The sequence below is a fragment of the Theropithecus gelada genome, chromosome 4 (assembly GCF_003255815.1).
Source record: "Theropithecus gelada isolate Dixy chromosome 4, Tgel_1.0, whole genome shotgun sequence".
Lineage (NCBI taxonomy): Eukaryota > Metazoa > Chordata > Mammalia > Primates > Cercopithecidae > Theropithecus > Theropithecus gelada.
Window position 1 is genome coordinate 162,940,689 of NC_037671.1, and position 19,269 is coordinate 162,959,957.

At 40.1% G+C, this 19,269-nt stretch overlaps 1 protein-coding gene across 1 annotated transcript in view; it reads left to right on the top strand.

Moving 5' to 3' along the window:
* The window catches only part of ARFGEF3 (ARFGEF family member 3), a 190,815-nt gene that overhangs the window by 64,241 nt on the left and 107,305 nt on the right, over positions 1 to 19,269 (top strand). Inside the window, exons 5-6 of the mRNA XM_025383466.1 lie at positions 3,618 to 3,686; positions 15,219 to 15,341. Of these exons, the coding sequence (XP_025239251.1) occupies positions 3,618 to 3,686; positions 15,219 to 15,341 (192 nt within the window). The remainder of the gene's footprint in view (positions 1 to 3,617; positions 3,687 to 15,218; positions 15,342 to 19,269) is intronic.

Here is a 19,269-nt window from a genome sequence, read left to right on the forward strand (position 1 = left end):
CCCTCCCCCCTCCCACCTCCCCACAATAGGACCCGGTGTGTGATGCTCCCCTATTTTCTAGATTCTTATCACTTGTGCCCAATTCTTGCAATAAATCAGCTTTGCTTTCTCCTTTCAAGTCTAATTCTAATTTTTTTTCCTAAACCCAGGGTTTCTGTACACATTTTAAATTGAGGGATTGCTTCTTGCACATAGTAGCTATTCGGTTATCAAGTTTTTAAATAAAGTGATCTGGGACTTTTATTAGCCATTGAATGATTTTTCCGTTTTCATGGAAAGCTTTGCCCCTGTTTTCCCTATTTTCCTTGTGGCTCATTTATGGAGGCAGTTTCTGCAAGCTGGTATAGATTGCAAGATGCTACCCATCACTCAAGTTCCTGCTGTTCCATGGTAATTTAGTCAGTATGCTTTAATGACCCTGTGAAGGATATATTTTTAATAAAATTGCCCTCAATATTTAGCTGCTTCTGTTTTCCATGGGGCCAGCATGCTCAGAATGTTAATCTAAACTTGTTGCCCTCTCATTATGCAATGGAAGTCAGATGATTTCAATTTGTTATTGCCCTAAATTTTCTACCCCTAGTCCGTGTTTTAATCTAGCGAATTAACACATGCTAAGCATTGGGAGCATCAACAGTTTTGATAAGTCATTTTCATCTGCTGCATCATCATGGCTAGACACTCTGCCCTTACTATATCTTGTGAGTCCCAGGAGGGTGTGGATACCATCAGCCCTGTAATTAAAATCTGCTGTGCTTTTCATGCAACAAACTGCATGAGCTTAAGGAACTGGCTCCATTAATGTGCTTTACCTTCCTTTCATTATTTCCTGTTTTCAGTTTCCCTCCCCCTCCCCCCGCATTTGGCTCAGTGAGTCTTTGACTATTGCTGGCCAGACATTAGGTGTGGAAAGCCTTCTTTCCAACATCCTGTGAACATGGTCAGCATTGGCTGGGGGCCTGGGTGCAGGTATCCTCAGCTTCTGTGGACTGTTGCAGGGAGGCCTCCCTCTACATATGCTGGGTTTCCCTGAAACACAGGAAGTCAAGCTTCCTGCATTCCCCTGAGAATCTTTATTACCGATACTGCTAACTCAACACCCTCACGAAGACCTCACCATGGGAACTGCTCCTGCTTCCAGCCACTGCTGCCGAAAAGCAGCTCTTGCTCACAGAAAACTGGGTCAAGTTTTGAACGCTTCTTCCTAAACCTACCTTTGTGTACCTTGTATGAACGCATAGAGCCGCAGAAGGCAGAAAGTCAATCGTCAGTCCTATAAGCAATGTTAATAATTAACCAGTGCGGACAAATGTTTGCCATCATTATTTTCATATTGTAAAGTGGTACCAGTCTTTATTGTCAATACTTAAAAAATCAAGAGCCCAGCTGGACCAAATGGCCTCTGCTGGCCACCACCACCTCAGACTCCCCACTGCCCACCATGAAACATGGCACTAAAGATAAAAAACCTCAAAGTAAGAAAGCATCATGTGACAGTGTCCTGAGGGCCTTTCAGAGGCTCCACGGATGGTATAGTCTAATGAGAAGATTGCAAATAAGCAAACAAGTCATTTGTGGGACTGATGTCTGCTCTGAAGTAAATGAAACAAGGAGATGTGACAGCAAGTACTTTAGAGAGGGGCATCTGGGAACGTCTCTCTGAGGGGGCGACATCTAAGTTGAGACTGGAAAGAAGCCAATCAAGCCACGTGGTAAAACAAGTAGAGGAGGAGCCAAGAACAGGGCTTTTCAGCCATGGGACCACCACTATGTACTTATAGGGGCCTGGAAGATGTAGCCTCCCTCCAAGCCCAGGGTAGGTCCTGGTGACCCTGCTGTCCTCAGCTTCATCACTCCCTGCCTACCAAATCCCAACTCCCAAAGATTGTCATGAAACAAAAGAAAGCCATTTCCCATGAGGCCAAGGGGCAGTTGCTCCCCAGTCCCTTTTTCTCAATCGCCTTGGCACTGAGATGATTTTTTTTTTTTTTTTTTGAGATGGAGTCTCACTCTGTCGCCCAGGCTGGAGTGCAACAGTGTGATCTCGGCTCACTGCAACATCTGCCTCCCGGGTTCAAGTGATTCTCATGCCTCAGTCTCCCGAATAGCTGGAATTACAGGTGCCCACCACCACGCCTGGCTAATCTTTGTGTGTGTGTGTGTGTGTGTGTGTGTGTGTGTGTGTGTATTTTCAGTAGAGATGGGGTTTTGCCACGTTGCTCAGGCTGGTCTGGAACTCCTGACCTCAAGTGATCCGCCCACCTCAGTTTTGCAAAGTGCTGGGATTACAGGTGTGAGCCACTGTGCCCAGGCGACTGAGCCAATTTTTATCTGGTGTTGATTCTTGGATTAAGTCCCTTTAAGAATCAAAAGACTGAGGAGCACCCCTGCAATTAATACCCACCCTTGTGACTAAATATGGCAAAAAAAAAAAAATCTTTCCCTCCCCCTTTAATTGCATACACACTTGCTTTCTGTGAAGGAGCAACTGTTCCTAGGACTGGCCTAGCTGACAGCTAAGACTGAGAGATGGGCAGAGATTTCTTGTCACATCTGACAATTGCAGTTTCCTGTATTAAGTAAATTTGCTAGGCTTCCATGCTCCTTCATGAATTGAACAGATGAGAAAAATGTTCAGAAGACTGCCCCTGGCAGGCCAAGCTGCAGGCAGGGCATGGCTGTGGGGTTTGAGATAAAGGAGCAGACATCAGCACTCTTGTGTCTGTCTTCTGCAGCAAGAAAAGTCAGAGCTAAGTGAAGAGGGAGAGAGTAGCCTCTTACCCACAAATTGAGAAGCAATTCTTAAAATGCCACAGGCTTTTATTGATCTGTTCCCTAAAGGCTCTACAAGTAGAAAGTGAAGTTTTTAGTGGTCCTGAAAGATCTTGCAAATGTCATCGACCCATTGTCTATGTATCTTGGAAAATAAGGGGAGTAAGTAAACCCCATGCAGCATTCTGGAAGAAATTGCAAGAGGGAAGAGGACAATGCCATAAAAGAATTTCTAATTCCATGTGGATTTGGGAAGGGGATAGGAATAGAAAATGACACTGACCTTTGAGTCCCAGAAGAGGTGGAGATGGCTTTGCCTAGTGAGTGGGCACATGAAGGCAGATTACTTGCGTTCAACAACTTGCTACCTGTGTGACCTTAGGTAACATATTTAATCATGGAATTTTGGTTTTCTCACCAGTAAAACGGGGGCAATAATAATAATAACACTTATTTAGAAGATCAACCTAGATAATTCATGTGAAGTGTCTAGCATTAAGCCTGGCATTTTTAAAATGACTGCTACTAAACAACTCTTTTGTGGTTTTTGCTGTTACTGGACACACCTCCTGGAGCTGTTAAAAGACGCTGTTTCTGGCCAGTCTTGCAAGTCCTTTCCACAGGGAGAGATTAGCAGCCTTTATTTTTTAAAGGATGGTCTCTACTTTATTAGGCAATGTGCGGCCACTAATGAGAAAGCAGTGGGTGGGATATAAAGAAACATTAGATAAAGCAAATAGCAAAGGAATCATAAAAACAGGACTACACAAATGGCATAGGAAACAACAGTGAATTTTCATACTGTTAACCCCTTGTCTCTTCTTTCATCTCTCACCTTGTTAAAGGTTTTACTGTGCATCACCTACACACCGACATTTGATCTGAATGGGAGTGCCGTGCTGAAGATCGCAGAGGTGAGTACTGCTTGTGTCTGTGCCTCCTGTTCACAGCTGCTTTATCTCTAACTGGGATAAATACTGGGGTGGAACTAAGCCCCAGCACTGGAGTGAACCCTTCTCTGATTACTACCAGGGGAATTTCCGCTAAGGAATTGATCTGTGGGAAGCATGCTGTGTGGTGCGCCATCCTTAGTTGTAGTGCCCTGTGTCTCAGAGCCCTGCATGCTTACGTTTGTTTCACTTGAGGCCTTAACCATGTAAATAACAGTACTGGTTCCCCTTACCCTGCTCTACCCAGGCGTATTGCTTTCTTGGTCTAATTTGCCTACGATTAATTGAAAAGCATTTGATTTAAAAAACTAGTTTTTAAGAAACCACGTAGGAGATTTAGAGAGATGTTTATAGATTAAATCCCCTCCGCATCTTCAAAACCCTGAAGAATGCCTTTTGTAATGATCATTGAAAAGCCTTCTCTTTTCGATCTGTATTGCAGCCCGGAGTAATGTGTGCCTTCCAGCACTCCCAAAAATATGTCCAACAGAAAACTTGGCTTCTTGAATGCCTGGCATATGCCTTTGGCTTTTGGAAACATTATCATTTCAAAGCTGAACTTTAATATGCTTAGAATAATTTCCCTTCCATTTCTTGAAAAGAATATCTACAGGATTTGTATGTTCTGATAAGAGTATACATTCAAACCACAAAGAGGAATGATTTTCTGAGTTCTCAAATGATGGAGAAAAAGGCTAATTATCAGCACTCATGGAGAGTACTTATATTAGCAGATACATGTGTTTTTTATGGTATCATGTGGTACTAAAGAGTGAAAATTAAGAGAAAATTATTTTTGAGCATGTAGAAAATTTTTATGTGACTGTCAGAAAGCAGCAGCCAATCAGCTGACCTCTCATTACAAGTCACTTTAAAAATATGTATTGATATAGATGGAAAGAATACTTTCCTTTACACGTTTATATGGATACTCTGTGTTTGTTTTATTGGCATTTGTTTTTAATTGAATTTTAAGAGAGCCCTGTGAGCTCTTTCATTATTTGCAGGTTCACTTTCCAAAAGACAGTGTTGTTTCTGAAAGTAGCAAGAAGCAGGATTGGTGTGTAAGAGGCTTGTTAGCCCTTTGCCATGTGAAGGAAGAGAGGGGAAGTGTCAAGCCACTGCCCCTGCTGATGGAACTAGGGGGAAGGGGAGACAAGGAGCAGAGGGTCTTGAGGAAGAGAGGGCTGCCAGGGATTGAGGTTGTTGATACTAACAACCTCACAAGAACCAGTTTTTGAATGAGAGTCAGAATGAGTGAAAATGTAATTCCTGAATAATAGGCATACACCACCAAGTTCGACACGAGTGAAGGGTGTTCACTGAGAGTATCTGGAAGCCAAAATAAAAAGACACAGCAGGCCTGTCCAGATAGGATGCAACATGGAAACACTGTGGCCCCTTCCAAAACCAGGAAAGGAAAAACAACAACAACAGATCGTAGCCAAAGAACAATATAATGACAAAGGCATTTGAGCTTGGTGGGAGAGAAAAATGGGCTCCGAAGTCGTACTGCTTAGATGTGAACCCGGCTCTACTCTGCCCAATGGTGTTGCCTCGGATGCCTGTCCCGGCCTCTTGTTTGCTCTCTGTAAATGAAATGATAAGTGATACCGAGCTCATAGTGTAGTTGTGCTAATTAGAGAATAAAAATACAATCCATATAAAAAGCTTTTAGTGCAAGTCCAGCCGCATGGTAAATGTGAAATGTTTGCCATTGCCATGTTTGAAATAGGGAAGCAATTTATAAAAGCATCTTAAACCATTTAAATATCCTGTGGAAATGTTAAGAAGGAATCTAGATATTCTCTTCCTGCTTACTTTTGTGTACATTGACTGTTATTCATGAATAGTGTTTACCCTGAAACCTGCTGATCAGGAAGTGGGATGTGTACTTAAGTATGAAAAATGAGGCTATTTCCCCAAGGTTCTGAAGCTATAAAAAGATCATTAAGCTCTCAAAATGTAAATAAGAGGGCAGCCTTCATTTGTGTATCTAAATTTAACTTGCTTAATTAAACTGCAATAATGAAAGGTTTTTAGAACAGCATCCTCTGTGACAGAGGGTGCATAAGAAAGATTACCAAATATAAAAATGGACAATTATGAAATATCCAACAAGTGCTTTCTGTTCAATTTTATGAAATCATTACTAAAACTCCATATGGATGCATAGCCCTTCTCTTCATTTATTGAAAGCTGAGCCCAAGATTTCTGCTAATATTATGCCCAGAGTAGCAGATATGTTGAGTTTTCCAAGGAAAGTTACCTTCATATAGGAAAAAGCTGTAAGAGCAGAAACTGCCAAGGTCTTGGAGTAAAAGAAAAGGTGGGGCTGGGCGCAGTGGCTCACGCCTGTAATCCCAGCACTTTGGGAGGCCGAGGCGGGCAGATCACCTGAGGTTGGGAGTTCGAGACCAGCCCAACCAACATGGAGAAACCCCATCTCTACTAAAAATACAAATTAGCCAGACGTGGTGGCACATGTCTGGAATCCCAGCTACTTGGGAGGCTGAGGCAGGAGAATTGGTTAAACCTGGGAGGTGGAAGCTGCGGTGAGCCTGTTCCATTGGAGAGATTTTTATACCTGCTAAAGGCTTCTCTGTGGGATTTCTCAAAAACAGAAAACCTAGTTCATAAATGTGTGTTTGCTGGTTTGATCTTATTGACTCATGGAAACTTCCAGTCTTTGATTCTGTATCATGCTGTCAGGGTCAGCAAAATCTGTCTCAAAGGCCATTTTTTTTTCCTCTAAGATTCATATTTTCAGGGTATGAAAAACACCTTTTTTATTGTTATTCCTTCCATCCACCCAGCCCTCCATTCTAATATACCGGTTAATTTTTTATTATTATTATACTTTAAGTTCTAGGGTACATGTGCACAACGTGCAGGTTTACATATGTATACATGTGCCATGTTGGTGTGCTGCACCCATTAACTCGTCATTTACGTTAGGTATATCTCCTAATGCTATCCCTCTCCCCTCCCCCCACCCCACAACAGGCCCCGGTGTGTGATGTTCCCCTTCCTGTGTCCAAGTGTTCTCATTGTTCAATTCCCACCTATGAGTGAGAACTTGTGGTGTTTGGTTTTCTGTTCTCGTGATAGTTTGCTGAGAATGATGGTTTCCAACTGCATCCATGTCCCTACAAAGGACATGAACTCATCCTTTTTTATGGCTGCATAGTGTTCCATGGTGTATATGTGCCACATTTTCTTAATCCAGTCTGTCACTGATGGACATTTGGGTTGGTTCCAAATCTTTGCTATTTTGAATAATGCCACAATAAACATACGTGTGCATGTGTCTTTATGGCAGCATGATTTATAATCCTTTGGGATATACCCAGTAATGGGATGGCTGGGTCAAATGGTATTTCTAGTTCTAGATCCTTGAGGAATCGACATACTGTCTTCCACAATGGTTGAACTAGTTTACAGTTCCATCAACAGTGTAAAAGTGTTCCTTGGGCAGTATGGCCATTTTCATGATATTGATTCTTCCTACCCATGAGCATGGTATGTTCTTCCATTTGTTTGTGTCCTCTTTTATTTCACTGAGCAGTAGTTCGTAGTTCTCCTTGAAGAGGTCCTTCACATCCCTTGTAAGTTGGATTCCTAGGTATTTTATTCTCTTTGAAGCAATTGTGAATGGGAGTTCACTGCTGATTTGACTCTCTGTTATTGGTGTAAAAGAATGTTTGTGATTTTTGCACATTGATTTTGTATCCTGAGACTTTGCTGAAGTTGCTTATCAGCTTAAGAAGATTTTTGGGCTGAGACGATGGGGTTTTCTAGATATACAATCATGTCATCTACAAACAGGGACAATTTGGCTTCCTCTTTTCCTAATTGAATACCCTTTATTTCTTTCTCCTGCCTGATTGCCCCGGCCAGAACTTCCAACACTATGTTGAATAGGAGTGGTGAGAGAGGGCATCCCTGTCTTGTGCCAGTTTTCAAAGGGAATGCTTCCAGTTTTTGCCTATTCAGTATGATATTGGCTGTGGGTTTGTCATAATAGCTCTTATTATTTTGAGATACGTTCCATCAATACCGAATTTATTGAGCGTTTTTAGCATGAAGGGCTGTTGAATTTTGTCAAAGGCCTTTTTTACATCTATTGAGATAATCATGTGGTTTTTTTCTTTGGTTCTGTTTATATGCTGGATTACGTTTATTGATTTGTGTAGAACCAGCTTTGCATCCCAGGGATGAAGCCCACTTGATCATGGTAGGTAAGCTTTTTGATGTGCTGCTGGATTCGGTTTGCCAGTATTTTATTGAGAATTTTTATATCGATATTCATCAGGGATATTGGTCTAAAATTCTCTTTTTTTTGTTGTGTTTCTGCCAGGCTTTGGTATCAGGATAATGTTGGCCTCATAAAATGAGTTGGGGAGGATTCCTTCTTTTTCTATTGATTGGAATAGTTTCAGAAGGAATGGTACCAGCTCCTCTTTGTACCTCTGGTAGAAATCGGCTGTGAATCCGTCTGGCCCTGGACTTTTTTTGGTTGGTAGGCTATTAATTATTGCCTCAATTTCAGAGTCTGTTATTGGTCTATTCAGGGATTCAGCTTCTTCCTGGTTTAGTCTTGGGAGAGTATATGTGTCCAGGAATTTATCCATTTCTTCTAGATTTTCTAGTTTATTTGCATAGATGTGTTTATAGTATTCTCTGATGGTAGTTTGTATTTCTGTGGGGTCGGTGGTGATATCCCCTTTATCATTTTTTATTACGTCTATTTGATTCTCCTCTCTTTTCTTCTTTATTAATCTTGCTAGCAGTCTATCAATTTTGTTGATCTTTTCAAAAAACCAGCTCCTGGATTCATTGATTTTTTTAAGGGTTTTTTGTGTCTCTATCTCCTTCAGTTCTGCTCTGATCTTAGTTATTTCTTGCCTTCTGCTAGCTTTTGAATGTGTTTGCTCTTGCTTCTCTAGTTTTTTTAATTGTGAAGTTAGGGTGTCAGTTTCTTTCGTGATTTCTCTTGTGGGCATTTAGTGCTATAAGTTTCCCTCTACACACTGCTTTAAATGTGTCCCAGAGATTCTGGTATGTTGTAATATACTGGTTAATAATAATAGCTACCGGTCACTGAGTCCCTAAAGCATGGCAATAAGTGGCATTTTACATGTATTCTCCTTTAATTTCTGCCACAACTTGATAAAGAACCCAAGCAAAGTGAAGTTTGCTTGCTCAAGTTTCTACAGCTAGATACTCAAATCCAGACTTTTAATATTGCAAACACGTACTGTTAATCAGTCTGCTGCATTGCTTCCTGGCTCCCCCTCCATCTTAGAGAATGTTAGCAGAATCTTGCCATAATAATATTGGCAACCAACTGAAGTTCTTAGGAGTCTTATACCATTGGACCTTTACCAAGGCATTTCATTAGATACTTGTTCTATGGTGTTTTTATATACAAAGCTCAAGTGTTGATTCATTTCATTTTTTTGTGACCATAGCTTCACGTGGCCGTAGGGAATATGCCACTTTTTCCAGTATCTTTCCATATGGATAGTGTATCTTTTCTGAGCATTATATATAACACATCAGAGGATCGGAGGTTAGTAATAGTTTCACTTGTTGCCCTGGGGAGCTTGAAAAAACATTGACGCTCAACACCTGCCACCAGCGGTTCTAATTTAACAGTTCTCGTTGTCACTAAACTGTTTTTTAGATTGAGCTGGTTTATAGCTCTTGAAATGTTCAGTGATACTTTTTTTGAGGGGGGGAGTGCGGAGGACAGAGTCTCCTTCTATTGCCCAGGCTGGAGTGCAGTGGCGCAATCTCGGCTCACTGCAACCCCCACTTCCTGGGTTCAAGTGATTCTCCTGCCTCAGCCTCTCGAGTAGCTGGGACTACAGGTGCACGCCACCATGCCTGGCTAATTTTTTTGTATTTTTAGTAGAGATGGGATTTCGCCATATTGGCCAGGCTGGTCTCTAACTCCTGACCTCGTGATCCACCTGCCTCGGCCTCCGAAAGTGCTGGGATTACAAACATGAGCCACCATACCCGGCCAATACTTCTTTTACTCTGATATGGTAGCATTATTTCTGAGACATACCTGAAATAAAATGTTCTGCAATTAAGAAACAGATAGTCTCAGATATAATCCCACAGAAAAGTACACAGATGCCATGATCTATTTATCTTGGAAGCATCTTGTTATGTTACGTTCTCTGTAAGACTGGAAGGAGTAATCCCATCTCCTGGCAAGAAAACTAGCTAAGGAAGCAGGACCACGACCTCAAACCAGTTGAGACCACTAAAGTGGGGAAATCGCATTTCAAGGAGCTTCACTTTTCCTTCCTGAAACCCTTTCTTTCCTGTGTGCCAGTCTCTATTGATCCTGGTTTGACTCCTCCGAGGAGTCTGTTTTTTATCTAGTTACTGCTAGATGGGCTTTAAGTAAGTTATTGTTTCTTTGGCAAGGAATTTCCACACCTCCCTTAAACCTCTTACTTGCGTGGCTTGTGAAGAAGTTGTTTGGAGTTAGAAGACACACAGACCAGTGTCTCTGCTTCAGTTTGGACTGGTTCTCAGCCAATCTTCTGTAGACCTGGAAAGGTGCATGAATTGATGGGTTAAGGTGTCTTAAGCCATTTTAATATGCCAACTTAAGCCAAGAAGACCATGGAGGAGGAAGAGGCAAGTCGCAATCAGATTTCTCCGGGTATGCCTGGCACTTTTAGAATTTACTTTTGAGCTGACATCCAAAAGGAAAACTAGCCAACTTCCTAACGTGGTGATCGGACTTACTTATACAGCTGTTTCCTACAAATAATAAAACAACTTCAGTTCATGCCGTGTGTGTGTGTGTGTGTGTGTGTGTGTGTGTGTGTGTGTGTGTGTGTTGGCATCAGCAGAACCCATTTGATGACATGCCTCTTGCCACATACCTACCTGTTGACCTGTCTTAAGAAAGAGAGAATAAGGAATAGCCTGGCAGCTGAGTTGTCAGCATGATTAATCATGAAACTTAGACTTATAGTGATAGCCAAGATTTTCTCTGGTACTAATGTGTTCAAGAAGCATTTATAGTCTTCCCAACATAGAGGACATTCCTTCTGCTTTTTTATAGCTTAGTCTCTGATCCTTTCTACTTTTAATCACCATAAATTATTTTTCATCCCTATAAAAGTTTTCCAGTTAAACAGTATGGCGATTCCTCAAGGATCTAGAACTAGATGTACCATATGACCCAGCCATCCCATTACTGGGTATATACCCAAAGGATTATAAATTACGCTGCTATAAAGACACATGCACACGTATGTTTATTGCGGCACTATTCACAATAGCAAAGACTTGGAATCAACCCAAATGTCCATCAGTGACAGATTGGATTAAGAAAACGTGGCACATATACAGCATGGAATACTATGCAGCCATAAAAAAGGATGAGTTTGTGTCCTTTGTAGGGACATGGATGCAGCTGGAAATCATCATTCTTAGCAAACTATCACAAGAACAGAAAACCAAACACCGCATGTTCTCACTCATAGGTGGGAACTGAACAATGAGATCACTTGGACTCAGGAAGGGGAACATCACACACCGGGGCCTATCATGGGGAGGGGGGAGGGGGGAGGGATTGCATTGGGAGTTATACCTGATGTAAATGACGAGTTGATGGGTGCAGCACACCAACATGGCACAAGTATATATATGTAACAAACCCGCACGTTATGCACATGTACCCTACAACTTAAAGTATAATAATAATAAATAAATAAATAAATAAATAAATAAATAAATAAATAAAGTTTTCCAGTTGACAATATGCTAGCTCTTCTCTTTATGGAATTTATTAGTATTATGCATGATTTTAACAAAGCAGTGCCAATAACCCCATTCAGGTGGGAAAGAGAAGGTAATTGCACAGTTCAACAAAGTGAAGATCATACGTATTTTATAAAGCTAAGCACATTTTTATTGTGGCATCTTCTTTAATATTTGTGATCCCTTTGGCATATATATATATATATTTATATGATGCTGTGTTCCACTGTGCTGCTTCATATTAAATGCTTTGGTGATTTCTCCCTGGGTTTAACCTAGTACTATTATCTATCAGTCTACTTACTCAGTGATGTAAAGCTTTTATTGCTTATGTATGGCCTGCAGACTTGTGTTTTCTTGTTCTTTTTCCTTCTACCTTTGGGGTTTATTTTGTATCATTAACCATTTGTGTTTGCTCTCAGTTCTGTTTAGCATGTTATAAAGCTGGATGTTTACAAATCAGTGAAATGATCACAAAGTGTCCCTTATAACCTCCTCACTGCCCTGCATCTTTGTGTGTTCCCTGTGATCAGGTCCCTATAGAGCTTTTCACAAGGTATTTGACTTGGCCCTTTAAGCCTCTGGCAAAGGTGCAGGACTTAGGCTTTCCCAGTGTTGATTCTGCTTTATGAAAGTGAAGAGCATGGGCAGGTAGAACCAATAATGGGCAGAATAAAAGAAGAAACTGATGAGCTCTGTCCCAGAAACTCAGCCTGCTTTTGGACATGGTATTCTTTTAGCTGCTTTGATTCAATGTGCTCATTTAGTACTGCCCTGAGGTAGAGGAAGAAAAACATTAAAAATAGTTGGTCTTGAATACAATGAATAGGTTTAAAAATGGAAGCTCTAGTTCTATGAATCTTAGTAGTTTGCCAATATATTATTACAGGAAGTGTAAGAAACTTTCCTTTAGAAGCTGCCAAGATAGCTGAGAAAGCATTTCTTTCTGGGTACCTAAAGATAACCATAGCATCAAATACATGGTAAATTTTATATTTAATGGGATACCTTTTGTCATATTCAGTCTTTGTACTCCCAACTTTAGCCAAATGGGCTTCTTAAATTAATACTTATATTTTTAGCTGAGTAAACATGCTTACCTTTTCCCTGAATAAAATGCCTCCTGCAATAAGTCATGTCCAAGTGTTATATGTATAGTATTAGCAACTAAACACTAAAAACAGTGCTGGCGTTAAAATTAAAAAAAAAAAAATACATTAGCTATTTGGAAAGTTCTTGTCTGTTTACAGCACTGCGTTATATAAAATCCAATTCCTCATGCGTGCACTTTCTTTCATGAGTCTAAAGTGAATGATGTAATTTTTTAACAGAGATTGTGTAGTGATTTGTTTCTCAGTATTCAAGAGAGTTTATATTAAGTGTGTAGTTCAGCTCTCAAAATAGCTCCTCTTTCATCTGTAATGCTTTTAAGGCTTACAATTCCCCCATAAATTTAAAATGGCAGAGTTTAGAGATCTTAAAGATCAACAGTTACAAAGATTTCTGGGGAAAATGTAAGATTTAAAGAAAACTGTTAAATTATGAAGTACAAATGATACACGATGGAGAGTTTGGCTTCATCAGAGTGATTCAGTGCGGCCTCTAGATGTATTTTCAAAGTTTTAAAACCACTTCATCACATGCAAAAGTAGAAGCATTTCAGGATTAAAACACCTTTCAGGGGGTAGTTAGGGTCTCTGTCACCCAGGCTGGAGTGGCACGATATCACGGCTCATTGCAGCCTCTACTTTCCCAGGCCCAGGTGATCCTCCCATGCTTGGAGCTGGGACTATAGGTGTGCACCACCATGCCCGGCTAATTTGTGTATTTTTTGTAGAGACGGAGTTTTGCCACGTTGCGCCCAGGCAGATCTCAAACTCTTGGGCTCAAACAATCCAGCCACCTCAGCCTCCCAAAGTGCTAGGATTACAGGTGTGAGTCACCGTATCTGGCCTAAAACACCTTTTTTTCCTAAGCATGCATAAATTATTGTGTCTTCAAATCCACTATATCCATGATTATTTGAGAAAATGAATTAAAAGTCATGTGCCCTAAGTACTTTTATGAAAAATAAATACTTTATAACTTGCTTTTGCTCTTTAACTCTGAAATGAATTAATCTAGGCCAACTTTCATATGTGGGTTTGGGAGTTGTTGGGTTTTGTCCAGGTCGAGAAGACTGCCTTTTTTTGTTTTTTCAAATACTGTTTTCAGTTTCAAATGCTCCTTTGAAATATTAACATTCAGTAGGAGATAAATTAAACTTTAAAAAAAAATTTACATTCACCTAGTTAATTCTGCTAGGTAAACAGTGAGGCATGTCAGAAAGAAAAAGATAACATGAGGCCTGGCAGAAAATTCCCCAGCTTAAGCAGAAGCAGCAACAAAGATTAAAATGTAGTCTCTTGCCCGTCTCAGTTGTCAATCATCAAATTAAATTTGCCATGTAGGTGAGAACCCTGGATTTTCATTGTAGATAATCTTGGAGCTATTCCTAGAGAAATAATTGAGGAAATTAAATACCTCTTTTTGTTTTTGTGTCTCTAAATATGCTTTGTAAAATTGAATACCTTATGGAGAGAAAAAAAGTAGGCAAATTTAAAGCATGCATTTTCATGCCCATCCCTGTGGCTTCCAGAAGAATTAGAGGCCGTAAAATCTGAAAAGTCATGACTTTTAGCAGCATATTATCAAATGAGGGATTTTTTTTTTTTCTATTTGAGATTTCTCCATGTAGTAGCCACCACCGGGTCTTTTTAGGCTCAACTAGACATGGAGACTTGCAAGATCCAAATAGGCCACCCTTGGTGTTATATTCACTTTGCAGGACACAGGACAGGAAACAGAAGCAGGACAGTGTTAGGCATTGTTATTCCCGGGGATCCTCACAGCAGCCTAGAGAAGAACCTCTGGCTCTCAAATGACAGCATAGATGCAAGGAGATGAGAGCCATCTCGGTGAGTGCAGTCACCTTGGTCTAGAAGCCCTGTGTCCCAAATAGGACCAATATTTCTGAAACAACTCTATTAGCAGAGTTTGCATAGTTCCTGCAGAGGATGTGTCAATTCGAAGAGTCAGTACACCTAGGGAAGCCCAAACCTGTGGCTACCCACCAGATATTTACAGTTGATTCACAGTTCTCCCAATTCAGATGTAGCATAGGAATTTGGAAACATTTTTGCCATAAGCCATGCTACCTAGTAACACAGCTGATGTCCTGCCTTTATGAAATTTCCAGAAGAACACAGCTAGAGGGTTGACCCAAGGTCAAACTCATTCATAGAGCAGGAGAAAGGGTTTTGCTAACCCTTTTCCCACACTGCACAACCTGGGAGTTAATAAATTCTGTTATATTTCATCACCAAGTGAACTTTTTCTGATTAATTTCCAGCCACCTGAGTTGATTCTAGATAGAATTATTTGGCACATCTAAAAATCACTAATTTGCATTCTCCTATGATGCTCAGAGGAACAGGTGGTAAGAGTGGTTCCTTAGGAAATACCATTTTTCCTATATGCTTAAAAACAAATTTCCAGGGATTTAAAATATATTTAGTTATATTTAGTAATAACCAGTCCTAAATCAGGCTGACTTTCTGTCTAAGAGGGATTTGATATCCTCTCTGGTTAATCCCAAAGAATGTTGGTAATAAGCTGGTACCTGCAGACATGTGTGTTGCTGTCTTATTTCTTTAACAGGTATGCATTGAGACATACATAAGCAGCTGTCACCAGCGTAGCATAAACACTGCTGTGCGGGCAACTCTCAGTCAAATGCTGAGTGACTTGACTTTACAGTTACGACAGAGGCAGGAGAATACGGTGAGTCTGTGACACCCCCAGGTTCATCACCTTCCTGGTGGTGTCTGTGTATCCCACACCCGGGGGCCCCTCCTGCCAGGGCTGCCTGCCTCCTGAAAACAGTAGGAAGGGCCTGCTTGTTTTAAAAGAACATTTATTTGTATACATTAAGCTCTTTAGATGTTTGCCTGTTTCACCCCAAAGCTTTGAGAATTGCTTTTCCTCATAGTTTCTGTAATTTTTTGAGTTATTGTTTTAAAACTTATTTTTTAATCATTGTTTTAAAACTTCTCATACTGAAAATTTGTATTAGAAATATTGTGATACATTAACAAATATTGGAAGTAAATTTGAAATTAAGAAAAATGAGTATAATTTATTACATGCTTTGAGGTTGGGTATGTTTCCCTTTGTTAACTAAAAGATGGTGGCAGGAGGCCTCCCTCACATGCTGGGGCCTTCAGGGTGAAACTGAACTAACTTGTCTTCTCTCTGCCATCAAAGCCCGTTAGAGCTTTTTGCTCTGAACTTGAACAGATTGTCTAAAATGAGCATTCCAGGGGAAAATGTAAATGTAATTGGCTCCTTGTATGTATTATCTTATGGGAATGTTAATGAGAGAGTGATTCCTCTTCAAAATTGGTGTTTTGTGTTGTTTTAAAATCTGCCTCTGTAATAATTTAGATTAAAATCCTTTTGAAATCTACAAGGAGTGTTCTGAAATGACATTCGTTATTTGTTCAAAGAGAAAATCTCAGTTACAGCTGGGTGTGGTGGCTCACGCCTGTAATCCCAGCACTTTGGGAGGCTGAGGCAGGCAGATCACCTGAGGTCAGGAGTTTGAGACCATCCTGGCCAACATAGTGAAACCCCGTCTCTACTAAAAATACAAAAAATTAGCCGGGTGTGGTGGTGCACACCTGTAATCCCAGCTACTTGGGAGGCTGAGGCAGGAGAATTGCTTGAACTCAGGAGGTGGAGGTTGCAGTGAGCTGAGATCACACCACTGCACTCTAGCCTGGGCAACTGAGTGAAACTCTGTCTCAGGAAAAAAAAAAAAAAAAAAGAAAAGAAAATCTCAGTTACAGTCCCAGATATCTCCAAAATTAATTTTATAAAAATTAGGATTTCTTATTTAACTTCAACTATTTGTAATTTTTAATTTTAATATTTTCTAATTTTTAGAAAATCACGGAGTTGAGGGGAACCTTAGAGATGATCTAGTCAAATTCTTTTTTCCTTATTTTACAGATGAGAAGGTGAAGCCCAGAAAGATGAAATTGAAATCTAAAATGAATGAGCTTATCAATGAAGGAGCCCGAAGTAAACCCCTGGGTCTCCTAGCTGACTGCCAGTACAAGTTCTCACTTAATATGTGCTCTGGCAGCCAGTGTTGAAAACAACACTAATCTGAAAAAAGCAAATATTGATTTTTTTTTCTTTTCTGTTTGCTGTATCCAATTCCCAGTTTCTATTAAAAATTATTTTAACTTGAGATATTTTTGTTACTTTAGCTTACCCCTTGCTAAAAACAATTTCATTTAAAGTAGGATTTTGGATATAGGTAGTATGGGAGTATTTAGTTTAAAAGAAATTAAAATACATAAATAGAAAACATATTAAGAGAAAAAGTTTTTAATTGACGTAAATCTAAGATGTTGAGAAATCTTATAATATACACTCATATTTCATCCTTGCTAAATGGCAATATGACCAAACACTATATTAATAATATCTTAATATTTTAAATGAAACATTTAAATCAAACTTTGTAATTTCAAAGTGCTTTCAATTATATGAGTTCATTTAATCTTATTTTAAAATTTTTAAGTAGGAGAGTATTAGGTTTCAAGTCAAATATCCCAATCTTTTAGTTCATACTGCTCTTCTATAAGAATGGCAAAGGTATGGCTGTGGAGGTGCAGTTGATACTGTAGAGGCTGTCTGTCTCCATCCTGGGTATTATGTGGCTAATAAGGCCTTCTGGTCCTGCTCATCGTGGACCATCTGGACTCACCCCAACCGGAGGCAAGATCTCAAATTAAGTGGAAAATTGGTGTTTCCTGTTATTTCCTTTCTATTATTCATGTGGTCCCTGGAGATGTAATTCCATGTCCCAGAAAACATCGTTCTCAGGATGCTGGTATTTGAAGCATTTGTGATATCCAATGGAGGGAGACATAAGTTTTGTCACATAAGAATTTAGGTATTTTTTTAAAGCTCTTAAAGTGGAATCATCTGTAGGAATGGAGAGGTTTGCTCTGAAGAGGTCACGTATTCCCCTGGGGAACACTGAGCATTCCCTTGGGAAGTTGTGCATATTTTCTAGCACGGCCTATCACTGTGTAAGAGAAAATTTTTAAAATCTCAGAACCCCCAAATTTTTTATGACAACGGGAAGGTTAAGCCTGGAGGCTGAGTCATGTAACACCCTCTTCCAAATAAGTTGCTCCTACTAGCGTTATGCATTAGCCAGATCACCTCAAAAGGGTAAGAGGCCTCAGGCATATCCAAATGACTGCCCCCACAGATCACTCTTCAGTCAAACTTTGCTGGCCTCCCATAAACAAGGACATGCCTATTGTAACTTTAGATCCGCAATCTAAGTCTAGCTCCTAAAACTAAAGTCTGTTTGATTCCACACTGATAATGTTGATTACAAGCCCATCTTTAAAGACAAGATCCATCATTCTTCTATTTACCCAGAGATATCTGCATAATTGATTCTTCTGTTACTCCCATTTTTTTCTTCAAACATTCACCTTATGTAAATTTAGATTTACTGGGCACTAAGTAAAATCTCACAAGCATGTAACGATTTGCGTTACTGCCTACCTGTCCTTCTTCCTACATGCCTTCCTCCTTCCTCTAAGGAAATGTAGAAACCTCCTGAAATGTAAAACCTCCTGAAAGCCTCTTCAGGAAAAACAGCCACAGGTGCAGACAGTCACAGCGCGCATTTTTCCCAGGTGTGCCCAAAAGCTGTCTTAATAAACTTCGATTGATTGAGATACTTGCCTCAGTCACTCATTTCAGTTATCAACTGGAAAGACATCATGGGCCACCTCAAAATTAGGAAGGCTAAATGCAGTGGAAAGAAAATAAATAATGTAGAACGCCAAAATCACTAGCAGGATGTGTATCTTCAACCTAATGTTTATCCCCAGTTGCACCCCAGGACAGATGATAATTTTGATTTTTTGTCATCACAAATCCTCCATATTATCCAGCTTTATTATTGAATTATTTTAGGTAACCTAAGCTATTGTTAAGTTGTAAATTACTAATTTCAAAAAGTAAAGTTGCTACATTTAAATATTTGGGGCTGAAGGATGGAGGGATTCTCCTACCCTTAAATATGACTCAACTGTGTTTCCTCCAGAAAGTGTTCTCAACTTGGCTTTAGCCATTCTGAGCTGTAGATACTGACATAACATTTCACAAAAGTTGCTGTGGAAGCAGCTGAGCTTGCAAGTTAATGAACAGAGAATGGTAGAAATATGTGCCTGTAACAAGTTTAAAAGTTAAATCAGCACCATGGGATGAGTTACATGTCCGGTAATTAGTTGGCATGAAAATACCTCCTTATCATCTCTTGGTGCAAAGAGGTAGGGAGAGTAAAGTGCCACCTTCTTAGTCTCTGCTCAGTAGTCGCTGAGTTATCCCTGCAATGGGAAGTAAGTCTGATTATTTGTAAATGTCTTTTCCTTCCTATTTTCCCTTCCCTCACGGTTCAGTCTCTGCCCTCATAGTTCTGGATGTACCTAGCCAAGAGCAGCTGGCTCGGTATGGTTAAAATGCTCCCCATCAAATACAAAGATGGAGATTCTGACCAGTTATTTTGAAGTCCAGGAACCTAATCCTGCTTATGGCCAAGAGTCTGTATTTATTAGGGGCCATGCACAGTGTCAGCTGTAGCCTTGGAATAGGTTGTTCTCTGTGTGAAATT